Raw genomic sequence first — 14,111 nt, forward strand, 5'->3', positions numbered from 1 at the left:
GGGCAGTGGAGCTATGCCCAGCCCCACTGTGCCCCAGCATCCCTGCCTTGACCCAGAAGGGACCACCGCATCCTAGGATGCTGTAAGATTTCCAGTTGGGTAGAATAGCTGTGGAGAGTGGCCACTACTTAATGGAACATGAGCAAAATTAGATGGACTAGAAATAATCCTGCCCTGGAGTGGTGTAACTTTAATCCAAATAACAAGTGCTTTAAAACACTTAAAAGGTGATATCATGCAGCCATTCCAGTGGTTAACAGCTCAGGAAGCCATCTAAAATTACAGTGTAACAATTCCCTTAATAGAACAGAACCATTCTGGTAAATGAAATAAGATGGAGTACATTCCCCCCACCTCCACCCCCACACTACTTATGTGAGAACGGAAGATGCAAAAAAGTTTTACTAAAGGGGTTCTCTCCTTGATCAGACAGAGGTGGAGTTAGTATACTTTCAGCTAGGTATGGAAAATATATCTATAGTCTCTGATTTTTCAGAAGTGGAGAAAAGTATTAAAGGAAAGGTTTATTTCCTATGGGCTTTGGAGGACCATCTTATAATGAGTGAATACACACACACAACAAATACAATATTTACACAAAAATCTTGTATTGTCAATAGCATGCAATGGCCAAATTTTAGAATCTGAAAGAGATATAACAGTAAATAAATAATGAAAAAGAATAAAGTGGTATCTTACTCTACCATGCTCCAAGGTAGCAGGGAGATAGCTCCTAGCTAAGAAGAATGCTTATTATTTTTGCCAAAAACAAGATTATGAAAAATGTTCTGTCTGTTTTCAGCAAATGCATTTTGCTCTCACTTTCCCTTTGCTGTCATTTTGTGAGAATTACAGACATCTTTGGTTTTGCCTCTGGAAGCCAGTCAAACAAAAGAATTGCATTTGGGTCCTTGGGACTATCATCTGGAAAGATAGTTTGACAATAAAAGTGAATGTAAAAGAAGATGGGTATTTTTTGGCAATGGTCTAAATCCATCCATCATGTTTAGCAGGCATTTTGAATGGATTTTTCATTATCCATTTTATGTTATAGTTCTGTACCTTCCTATAATCTACACATCAGCTGAAGAGTAGCCATGAATGCGGCTTCCTTTTGCGCATCCAGAAACCACTTTTACTGCTCTAGCAGTATTAAATCCATTACTTTCAAAATAACTTAAGCATGAAAGGTGCTCTATAAAATAGAATGCTATTCTATTATAACTATTGCCAGTATCAGATCTAATAGAACAATATTAGTAAACCATCTGGATATTGGAATCTTTTTGGGCTCACATTGGATCTTGACCTTACACACACATACACTGTATATGTCTATATATATATAGAGAGAGAGAGGGATGCATATCTATAAAGAAAGATATAGTAGTCTTATCCACTTTAGGAACAGGTTGACCAATGTTTGACATTATTTCTTCATCATTTTTGCACAGCATCTACAAAGTCTTTTGAATCTATAGCAAATAATGTGAAGGCATACCCAGTAAGCAGAATGGACTAAATAACACCGTAAACATCATACTAGGAATGCATTTGGCTCAGCAAATCTTACTCATAATTAATTAATAAATTGAGTCCAACCTGAAAGTGCATTTCAAGAGCTTGAATATGCTACATCAAATATATTTGTGGGATAAAATAAGTGATAGAAGTATCCAGCATGTATCCAGTTGTATGTATGATAATTTCAGATGCTTTGTGGATACGTCTTTCTGCATATATGGCAAGAAATGGATTTCAGCTGAAGAAAAGTTGCACTGAATTCACCTACATTCTGAATTAGTGTTGTTTTCTCTAATGCAGATTTATTCAGGGATAAATTCCTATAATTTTAAGATCACATTGAAATTGACTTTGATGTTACAGTTTATTTGATAATTTACTTATTAGATTGAAAAACAGTGACTATGTATTCTGTCCTTTAAGTTAGAGATCAGAACTATATATTTTTATGCAGTACTTAGCATATAAGATAGTCAGCAGTTACATGAGTGAAGAGTACTTATATGATACCAGCTCTCTATAAAATGAACCCCTGTCAAGAAAAATAGGAGGATTAAAGAATGCCAAGTTGTATAAAAAAATGAACATACATGATTAAAGCTGAAATTGAACAACTATTAAAAGGACATATTAAAAGGACTATTGAGAACAGAAAAGAAAAAAATGATGGGTATGTATTATCTGGCCTTAGCATGTTTGTTGATACTCTATAAGCAGCATGTGACCAGTGAGCTGAGTAAACAGGGATGAAGAGACGGTGATGTCTCTAGAGAGCATTAAAGAGAACCAAGAAACCCATAACAAAATGGCTCTGATAGGGAAAATTCCTTCATCCCTCCTCCTAGCGGGCCATCAGCCAGACCTATGACATCCTTGTAAACACAGCTTCTACCTGAAAACTACAGGAAAGGAGAGCAGGGCAGCCAAAAGAAGTTCAGCACATTACAAACTTCCAGGCAATGGATTAAATTACTGAGAGGACCAATCTTTCTGACTGACTAATGGGAGGCAGAGAGCTCTTAAGGTAGGAAGCATCTACTTATTTGCTCCTCACCCTTCCTTCTGGATCTCTATTATCCACAGTCCAATCAATTTTTTTTTCACTAAGTGAGGATCTTTGCATGAATATTAATCTAGCAGTTGGTGCATATTAAATTATAAATATTTTGCAAATTCCTGACAGGACTCTTTGAACCATACCTGGTAAAATCCAAGAAAAATCCTAAAAAAAATATCGAAGAATCCATTCTTGATAGGCTAACAGAAGGCAATATTCTAAAGGACAGGAAACATGGCTTCATTGTGGGCAGGTCATGCCTGACTAACATCATTTCCTCCTATGATCAGGTAACTCGCCACCTAGATCAGGAAAATGAGGTTGATATCATTCATTTGGCCTTCAAAAAGGCCTTCAACCTAGTCTCCTGTGATATCATAGATTCATAGATGCTAGGGTCAGAAGGGACCTCAACAAATCATCAAGTCCGACCCCCTGCCTAGGCAGGAAAAAATGCTGGTGTCAGATGACCCCAGCCAGATGTCTATCTAGCCTTCTCTTAAAGACCACCCAAGGTAGGAGAGAGCACCACCTCCCGACTCATTTTCATCTTGGAGTCCACTATGTCTCCAAGGTCCCTTTCTGCTTCTGTGCTGCTGAGAGGGTCACTTCCTAGCCAGTAGGTGTGTGGAATATTTTTGCACCCTAGGTGCAGCACTCTGCATTTATCCTTGTTGTACTGCATCCAATTGTATAGTGCTCACTTTTCTAAACTGTCCAGGTCTGCCTGCAATCATTCCCTACCCTCTGGAGTGTGCACTATACCCCACAATTTAGTATCATCTGCAAACTTGGACAGAGTACACTTCACACTCCCATATAAGTCACTGATGAAGATATTAAAGAGTACTGGTTCAAGGATCAAACCCTGCAGGACCCCACTACCTACTTCTTTCCAGGTCAATATCGACCCATCCACTCCCATTTTCTTTGTGTGGCCGCTAAGCCAATTTGCCACCCACCAGACTGTGTAAACATCTATGTCACAGCCTCTTAATTTATTTATGAGAATGGGCTGAGATACCATATCAAAGGCCTTGCTAAAATCCAAGAAAACAACATCTACCTCTACTCCTGTGTCTAAGCATTTTGTGACCCAGTCATAAAATGAAACCAGATTGGTCAGGCATGATCTTCCTGCTACAAATCCATGCTGGTTGCTCTGTTGCATTATTTTTTCCCCCCAGACTCCTGCAAATATGATCTTTCATAATCTTTTCAAAGACCTTTCCAAGGATGGAGGTGAGACTGACTGGCCTATAATTACTCGGATCCTCCTTCCTCCCCTTCTTGAAAATAGGGACCACATTGGCCCTTTTCCAGTCCTCCGGGCCCTGACCTGAGTGCCACGAGCACTCAAACAGCTGTGCCAGTGGTTTTGCTATGACACCAGCCAATTCCTTCAGTACTCTTGGATGCAGCTCATCTGGGCCCACTGACTTAAATACATCCAGTCCAGCCAAGTGACTCTGCACTAAGTCAGCATCAACAGTTGGTGGGCTGATGTCCCGCTGATGTCCATTCTAAGAACCCATTAGGAGACTTATCTTGACCCCTGGTCAAGAACACTGAGGCAAAAATCTCAATGAATCCTTCAGCCTTGTCCCCCTTGTCTCTCACTAATTGCTCCTTCTTGTTTAGTAGGGGTGATTTGCTGCCCTGCACCTTCCTTTTACTCCCTACATACCTAAAATAACCTTTTTTGTTGTATTTAATTTGTGTTGCCAGCCTCAGCTCTGTAGTTGCTTTGGCCTTTCTAACTGCCTCCCTGCAAGTACAGGCCAAGTAGGTATATTCCTCCTTGGTAGCTTCCCCCTGCTTCCACTGCCTATATGCCTTCCTTTGCGCTTTTAGGTTCCTCTGGATTTTCCTGTTTAGCCAAGGATGATTTTGGCTCCTTTTCCCCTTTCCCCCTTTATCCTCATGGTGAAATTGGGAAAATCTGGTCTCAACTACTTTCCAGTCCAGTGGCTAGCTAACTGGCTCCAAAATAGGACCCAGAGAGTATTAATAGTTGGAACTGAGTCAACAAAGTGGAAAGTGACCAATGGCATCCCTCAGGGTTCAGTATTTGGACCAGTGCTTTTCAACACATTCATCAATTATTTGGATTCAGGTATTAAATGGGAACTGGCAAAGTTTGCAGACAACATCAATTATGGGGGAGTATGGTCATGCTCAAGGACAGGCTGACAATACAGGCTTACCTGGGTAGGCTTGTGACGTGGATGGAGAAATGTAAAGTGCTTTATCTGGGGAGAAATAATCCACAACACACTTACAGTCTTGGCAATGCTATGCTTGCCAAAACCACAACTGAAAGAGATCTGGGTGTCGTGATAGATCATGGAATGAACTTGAGCCACCAATGCGATACCATAGCTGACAGCACAAATCAAATGCTGGCATGCATCTATCAATGCATCTTGAGCAAAGGCTAACTATGTCACCCTCCCGCTCTACTTGGCTTTGGTGAGACCACAGATGGTGTACTGCATTCAGTTCTGGGTGCCACACTTCAGGAAGGATGTGGAAAAGCTCAAGAGAGTCCAAAGGAGAGCCACACACATGATTACAGGTCTGGAGAACAGGTCATACAAGGAGAGGCTGAAAGACTTGGGACTGTTCAGCCTGGAGAAGAAAAGACTCAGAGGGGACTTGGTGGCAGCCTATAAGTATATTTGGGGTGTGCATTAGTGTCTGGGGGAGAACCTGTTCACCAAGGCACCCCAGGGGAAGACAAGAAATAATGGGCACAAATTAATTGAAGATTGCTTCAGATTGAACATAAGGGCAAACTTATTTACAAGTCGAGTACCAAGGGTCTGGAACAGACTCCCCCCAGAGGTGGTACAGTCACCCACCCTGGTGATTTTAAAAAAGCGTCTTGATGCCCACTTTGTTGGGGCTATCTAACCCCAGCAGTCTTTCCTGCCCAAGTGCAGGGGGGATGGACCAATGTTCTTGTAAGGTCTCTTCCAGCCCTTACCATTTATGCATCTATGAACCTCTTGGAAACTGACAAGTCTGTGTACTACCAGGTGCTCAGGCAAAGGGATATTAATCTGTTTGTAAAGATTTAGTGGACATGGACACTGCAAAAAGAACCCCAAGCCACATCTCTAGGGCAGGATCTAGCAATTTCATTTATGCTTGAAAACAAATGAACATTTTCTAACTTACTTCTCGGGTATATACAAAGGTTAAGGGGAAATTAAGGTGATGTTAGATCATGTTAAAAATGGCCACCCACTCTAACTTAGTTCACCTGGGTGTGTACCTTAAACTTAGACTAGCTTGGCCATTTTTAGGCTGATCTAACCTTAAAAACTGTATAGTTTACACTTAAATCAATTTAACTATGGATCTAAGTTAAGTGTACCTCTGAGGGTAGTATAAATTAGATCAGTCTCACTGGACCTAACCTAATTGAACTTCTGTACAGTTTCCAGTGTAGCCCTAGGGCTGGGAAAGCCCAGTCACTGGCCAGACCCAGGGCTGCACTTTTCCTACCTCCCTGCCATCACCAGGCTATTTTTAGCTTCCTAGCCCCTTGCCTCACCCCCAGGTAGAAAACTACTCTGTGAACCAGCCAGCCGTCCCTCTCTCTTTGACTGCCAAACCCACCATCCTGCAAGCCACTCCCAGCACTGACTTTACTAATTATTGCCAGGGCCAGGAGCCAGGGAAATAAATCAAGGTGAGGGAAGGGGCAGGTGGGATTGGAAGGGGAGAGGGGGAGTTGTTCACCTGGGAATGGTGTAGGTTGTGAAAAATAGCCTCTGGTCCCAGGTGTGGAGAGAGCCCCCCCAGACCCCTTGCAAGCCCTGCTAGTGACTTGATCCCACCAAGTCCTCCCAGATCCCACCAACCCCCACTCCCACAGACCCTGATAGCTCTCCCAATCCCCCAAGCCCACCCGCAGACCATGCTTGCCCCCAATCTTCCTAAGACCCCCAATTAGCCTCCCCATTGTGACTTAGCTTAAATCAGGTGGCCATTTTTAACTCGATCTAACCTCCTCCTAAGGTCTGTATGTACCCCTAGATTATTAAAGCTTCCAGATTAATGAGCCTTGAAGTAGCATAATACATGGCAATTAGATTTCAGAGCAATCAATATGGCTGATAACCTTACAAAAGCAGTATCTAACCCCACTGTCTTTGTTTTCACTCTACGCATGTAGGGTCTTTAAACCTTGATTCACAAACAATTAGTGTAGAGTTTCTCAAACTGTTATGAGGCTGTTTTTCCCTATGAGGTGCTATCCACTCCCAGGTTGCATGCAAACAAGCCTAGGAAAGCTGCAAATATGAAACATTTTTCCTTCTTTGTGGATCATTTTTACTTCAGACTCAGCAAAATCAGAACTGCCTATTGCATTCTGAATATTTTATAGACTCCTCTGGGGTTTGCTGGATCCTAGTAGAAATGACCTAGTAAGAAATAAAAATTAAGAGGTTGCCCTGTCTAAATGTTCTGAATATTCTTTCACTGCTAAAAAGAATCCCAAAAGGTGCATGCATAAAGAGACAGAGTTTTTGGAGTACAGAGTGAAACAAGGAAAATCATAGTTGTTTTTTAGGCAGAGTATGAAATGGTCAAAGAAGTATTGATTTTGCTAATATAACTGAAATTTATGTGGACAAGTATATACAGATATACACATTTACTGTATTACTTATCTAACTATATGTATAAAATGAATAACCAAAGAAAACCTGCACTTTTGATTTGAAAATGAAGAAATAGACTTTTAATGTCAGTGGAATTGTAATACTTCTATTTCTGTATTGATTGGTTATGGTAACTACCCTGCCGAATGTTAAATGGAATTTGAGAGCATTGCAACCAAAAATAAAATTAATAGTTTCTGTGGTCTTGTTAACCTGCACTATGTGAACAGACTCACGTTCCTACCTCAGGATTAGAATCTTGGCTATAGTTATCTAATCAGGGAGCCACAAGCATATTACGTGGTTTATGATAATTAACCAACACAAGTTGAACATTATTAAACATCTTTTGTACAAATAAAATTAATCTTTCCTGGTAACTCACATTAGTAAAGTCCAAATACTCCAATATGGAAATGTCCTTGAAAGTGCAGTGAATATAAACAAGCTATAACTTGCTTTTGAGTTTTGATAGATTATAAACTCTGTGTGTGTGTGTGGGGGGGGGGGGGGGCACACAAAACCCCCCCCCCCCCCCCTTGCACACATACCCTCCCCCCCCCTCCCCCACACTGGTTCCTCAGTTGTTGGCATGGAGACTGCTACCATAAAAACTCCCAAAATGGCCTTGTTATGCTGCTGAAGTATTTGACAAAATAGATTTTTTTTTAAAAGACAGTTTTGCACTCTTATTCTGAGTAGCACTGAGGAAACATATCTCCCTTTTCCTATTGTGGCACCTCACATTCCTGTCCACTCTTCTTTCCATATCTTTGTGTCACCAAGGATTTTCTTTAGTTCAGGAAAGAAGAGAAAACACCCCTACCCAGTCCTTCTTTCTAGGAAATACTTCCAGGATTTGGGAGACAACCTGTGCATTAGCAGCAGTGATCTAGCACTTGCTACTAAAAGGCTTCATAGGACCCCAGTTGCTCTAGAGATGAGATTGGTATACACATGAATTGGAGATAATGCCACGAACATAGGACACCCATTAAACAGTACTTTGTGTTGCTTTCACCATTTCTTCATTGCATACCTCATCATTATACCTCCAGGATTACTTTGCCTAAAGGGAAATGGGACTTCGTTAATGTACAACTCTGAACACAAAGTCTACAATATGAACAAACAGCTGACTGATACATACAGACACTTTCAAAATGGACATTCTATTTTCCAACATTTGAGGCATTCAGGTCTGTTATTGTGGTCTGGGTCCATTCCCCCACAAAAATGTATTTAGAAAAAAACTCTAACAATGGGGAGGAGGGGGGAGAAATAGGCTTATGCAGCAACCTACGAAGTTTATCATCAAATGTTGTCCTTGATGATGCATGATTCACTGAATAGCAACTGATAAAAGTGACACATATTTGCTCTTCATAAGCAGAAATATTGCTAATTATTTTAACTTCAACAGGGTTGTTTATTCATGAAGATTGAAGATGGTATTTTGAAACCTAAGATGTTAATTTTGACTTTATCTTGCAAATGGCAATCTGGTTTGACATATTTGTAAATTAGGGTTATTTTGTTTTCTTGAAAACAAACACAAGAACTTCCATAATCAATCTGTTATTATATCTGGAATCAACAATTCAACCCATGAACTTGACATCATCTCTCAGTTACTGCAACTATAATACATCAGTTGTATGATGCCAATGCGTTTGTGGACTGGAGGAAATGGGTTTTGTATTGAAGGATTCGTTCAAAGGTAGAATGATATACTTTTTACCTTGAGAAGAAAAAAGAAAGGGAAACATACTATTTTTATAATCTTTTTTTGCTCATGGAAACTTTGTTCATGCTCTGCATTTCACTCCCGGAAACACATTTAGTATCACAGGCATCTGATGCTTATATCCCTCTCAAATCAGTACAAAATAATGAGGCATAATACTATACAATACAGAAGAACACCAACATTCCTCAATATGTTTGTTATTCATTATAATGCATGGTCTATTGTGTTATTGTATTAAAAGTCTGTAAAATAGTATTTAGTCTTACGTATTTTTGTCAATATTTGTTCTCAGCTAATTCAGACCATCAGTGCAGTGGATAAAGATGATTCAGTGGAAGGCCATCACTTTTACTTCTCTCTCCAAGAGGAGACCACAAACAACTCAGGTTTTTCTGTCAGAGATAATCAAGGTAGTGTCACTCATGCAGTTTTTAAAAACTGCTTCATAAAAGATGCATATTTTTAATGTAGTCACATTGCCATGCCACACAGTCTTTCAACTGTATAGACATTTGCAGTGTAAAGTTTGAATACGAGTACAAAAGTTTTTAGGCAAAGCTTTTAAAAAATAATAATTCTACACGCTCATAAAAAACTGCTTTTAGAAACCAAAGTTTAACCAACACAAGACAGTATCAAAATACAAAATAAGATGCTTAGCATAAAAAAAGTTGATGGGGATAATTTAATACTTGGTCACTAATATATAAAACATGCTCTGGACACAACTTTCTAATTAACTCTACATTGTCCTATGTTAATTTTTTAAATATAGGAGAGTATTCAGTAAATAAAATGGAGAATTAATATTAAAAAGGTCTAAAAAACATAGATACAAATCGCCAGTTATACAAGTTCACTTTACGTTACATTTTAAATTTTGGATACTGATTACCAATAGCATCATATAAATGACATCTCTGTTTAATGCTATGCAGTTCTGGTATTGATCCAGATTCTTAAACAGAATGATATACGGGGACTTCAATCGAAACCAATCTGTAAAGAAAACTTAAGTTCAACAGCTGTTGAGACTGCAGAAAAGAAGACCACTTAAATTCAGTCTTCTGAGACTTAAAACTGCTACAGACTCCACTAAAGTACACATTGTTCATATTGACTTTGCTCATTATTTGAAAGTTCTGGCTAGGTGAATAAATCAATAGGACTACATTTTGGAAAGTTCGGTCTATGTCAAATAGCAAACTATGCTATTTAAACTAATGCTCCAATGCCAAAGTCAGTGTTTTAATGTTTAATTTCTCAGCTTCATTAACCTCTCACTCACCACCAGGAGGTGGAACCTTGCTGGGTTATGGTCAGATTTTGCATTGCCTCTTTCCATTTTGTATACTTCACACAAGGTCCAAGGACAGGTGTCTTTGAGTGATATCACGACCATGTGCTGCTGGAGATAGAAATTTGTCCCTAAATTTCTGGAATTTCAGGAAAAGATTAGACTAAGGCCCAATTCTCTCCACCTTTGCCATGTTCCATGAAGCTAGATGGACAGTTCTAGACCTGAGGAAAACCTGAATCTACAAAGGTGGCACAGTTCTTAATCAATGCCTACTCAGAACTATGCTTAAATAGCATTATATGATCTATGATGTTACAGAATTCTTTTCAACAGAGGCCAGTGCAATAGGGAAAAGGCTAATTATAGACATCTTATAGACACACACACATAAACACACATACTTTGTTTCTGGATAGTGCTTAAAAATCTTAATTGTACTATTTTTCATTTCCCCCCTACCTCTACATTGCATTACACACATTTATGCAAAAGTTAATTTTGCATTAGGCATATTTCCCTGGAAGCTCATACCTAAAATATGTCTTTAATGTGAATGAGCAGGCAAGCAGCATGAGTTGAATCTGCAATACCTGTTGGGTCAAGTAGCTTCATGAAGGATCTATGCTAATTTTTAAATGACAATATTTAAATGCAAATCAAAGGTGAAGGGTCTCTGGCTCTGCTCCCAGTTGAAATTGCAGAAGCACAGGTGGCTCCTAGTTTGAGATAGTAATTACTCAAAGAGAAGTTTAAGGCACTCCCCACCCAAACCACCAAGAAGCCATCTTTGGAATTTTGATCCTTTTGATTATCAGGAGGTATAATATCATCTGCAAACATCTGGATAGGATGGCAGCTGGCTTGAGGGTTTTTTCTCCCCCTTTAGATCTGAACATTAAAAACAGAAGTTCTTGGTCAAATTCTGTCTTCATCGATGACATACTTCATGTGCAGTTGCACTGAATCTTAGTGTAAAACATTTTCCACACAGTAAGACCACATCAATAAAATGTGCTAACGAATAAATATAATTGTTGTTTTTGCAAACTTGGGAAAAATCTGGTATTACCAATCTGAAGTGGGGATGTCTTTAGACCTCCTGAGCCCAAACACCAAAGTTCAGAAGGATAAAAAAAATGGCTCTGGGTTTAGCTTATCTTGCATTTTACATTACAATAACATTGTGAAAAAAATGTATAGAGGAAAATAAACAAAATAAAACTTACTTCTTCCCAAAAACCAGAACCAATAACCAACTAAGTAAACAACCAAGGAAACAAATACAAAAAAGCCTAAGACTTGTCCTCTGAAGTCTCTTTACTTTCTGTATGGTGCCTGATGCTTTTGTAACTTATCAGTAACTTAACAAGTAACTTGTCACGTCCAGCTCATTTTACCTGTCTTTTTAACTCCTTTACAGAAGTTATGTTCCTCTGCTATACCCTTTTTCCTCTTTCCTGTCTCTCTCAACATGTATCTCCACTTCAGATTTAGCATATATGATTGCCACTGAAGTCTGACCATCCAGGTTAAATTATCCTGCATACAAGTGCTACCCATATGTCTGTGTTGCCTAAGGACATGCCAGCCTGGTTCTTTATAAAAAGAGACTTCGCTTCAGTCAGTTGTGTCAGCTGTGTGAGAATAAGTCTCTTCTGGAGGGATTTGTAGGAAAAAGATTGGACAATTATCAGTGTTTGAATGCTTGCTTGTGTCCTCACTGCAGAGTGATATGGTCTAGTCAGAGCAATGTTTTAACGTGAGCCATAATCCACATCCTAAAGTAAATAAATCAGCTCAGGAAGAATGTACCTCCAAAAGTGGGTTGGAGGTGTTTGTATGAATGATCGTGAATGGACTAATACCTAAATTAGAACCTAGGTTAACTGCAATGAAACATCCCTTAATGACACACAGTTTTTTACTATGCCATTAATATACATATCTAATGTGTATACTTCATCCTTTAGATAACACAGCTGGGATTCTTACAGTTAAAAATGGCTTCAGTAAACAAGAACAGCTTGCTTTCTACTTGCCTATCTTAATTGCGGACAATGGAGCCCCATCACTTACCAGCACAAACACTCTAACTGTCACTGTCTGTGACTGTGATAATGAAGCTAATGTCCTGTTCTGTCGATATGGAGCTTTCATGTATGCCATGGGTCTCAGTACAGAAGCCTTAGTTGCTGTTTTGGCATGTATATTAATACTACTAGGTAAGTAAAAATAAGTCAGATGACTTCAGAATTCTTATAATGGGAGAGGGTGATGGGACAATATATCTTGATCATATGTTGTATCCAACAAGTGATAGGAAGAAAAAGAATCCAGGGTGTGTGTGTTGCTTTGAGTACACATCAATATTGTTTCATTTACAAGAAAAATTATAGTTTTGTATCTGTCAGCTTGAAAACTCAGCTGCAGAGCTGAAAGGTGAGGTACATTCCTGTCTGCTCATCAACAGTCATAAAGATTTGGAAGGCAAACACCTATCTTCAGCACAACTGAAAGTGAAGGTAGAATTTAGCACTGTAGTTGAGATTTAGCTGAAAGTTCTGGTGGTGGTGCACAGCAAAATAATACCATCCAGCCATTTCTCCAGTTATTTCCCCAAGTAATTGACACTTTTAAGCCCTGTTTGAGGATACAACCTTAGCCTCCATAAAATCAAGCACACTTTTGTGTCCAACCTGATAAACATGGTTAGTAAACTTAAAATATTTCTTTCATATTAACATGTTCAAATGTTTGAGAAAGATTTCATATATCTATCAAGATAGATTGGGAGCTAGCCCTGTGCATTTGCACTTCAGTGCAGATACAAGTGCATAGCTAAAAGGGCTGCTCACAGTAAATACTGATACCTCTTTTACTCTGAGTGCAGAAGCTATTAGTTTCTGTTACTTCCATGTCCCACTTTGCCCCACAGAGTAGAGTTAAAGCACCAGTAAGAATCTCCTCCATCCAAATGCAATAACCAGTGATCTATTCTAGCAGAGGAAGATTCAATCTACACTCCTTTTGCAACAACAGTAGTGCATTGAATATGTCATCTGTGCATTGCAATGACACTGGAACAACATAGCCATTGGTATGCTATACTATACAATTAAAATAAGGGCAAAATGTCTCTCAGTGGAACAGAGCCACTTAGCTACAATGGGCACATCCTGAAGAGCCTGCGTGTGCCTCTTGTGGCATCTCAAAGCAATTTGAGATGCCGCAAGAGGCGCGCTGGGAACAAAAAAGTGTTCCCCATGCTAAATATTTGCAGCGCGGGCTCAAAATTTGACACCTGGAAATACAGGTCTGAGGTGGCTGGGGCCACACTGCCCCATGTGGGGGTTTGTCAGCAGCGGGCCCTGAGTGTCAAAGGCTACTGCTGCTGTGGGGGCAAGATGTTGGCCCTATGGGGTGGGGGGAGGCTGTGGGCCATGTGTGGGGATCTGTGGCCCTGTAGCGGGGGCTGTGGGCCCTGCAGGGCGGTAGTCCATGTGCTGTGGGGGGGGTGCACCCTGTGGGGAGGGCAGGGGACCCACCTGTCTTGAGCAGCACCCCCACAGTCTCCCCATACCCAGTCCCCCCACAATCCACCCATACCTACCCACACACCCCATGCCCCCTCACATCCCCTCCCCCACACACACCCATATCCCCCCAGACTCCTTCCCACCCCACTCTTGCAAATCTCATATCCCCTAATTATACATGCCCAGTTGCCAGACAGGATGAGACCTGCTGGCAGCAGCTGTGGCTACAGGGGCAGCTGTCCCCACATCCTAGTTAGTGAAGGTGTTT

General features: G+C 40.1%; 1 protein-coding gene across 2 annotated transcripts in view; it reads left to right on the forward strand.

The window, feature by feature from the left end:
* The window catches only part of LOC102386194 (cadherin-19), a 92,204-nt gene that overhangs the window by 70,507 nt on the left and 7,586 nt on the right, over positions 1–14,111 (forward strand). Inside the window, exons 10-11 of one of the 2 annotated variants that reach the window (XM_006028543.3) lie at positions 9,300–9,417; positions 12,278–12,529. In XM_006028543.3, the coding sequence (XP_006028605.1) occupies positions 9,300–9,417; positions 12,278–12,529 (370 nt within the window). The remainder of the gene's footprint in view (positions 1–9,299; positions 9,418–12,277; positions 12,530–14,111) is intronic. The other variant, XM_025209969.1, reaches the window with a different exon arrangement.

The sequence above is a fragment of the Alligator sinensis genome, unplaced genomic scaffold (assembly GCF_000455745.1).
Source record: "Alligator sinensis unplaced genomic scaffold, ASM45574v1 scaffold813_1, whole genome shotgun sequence".
NCBI lineage: Eukaryota > Metazoa > Chordata > Crocodylia > Alligatoridae > Alligator > Alligator sinensis.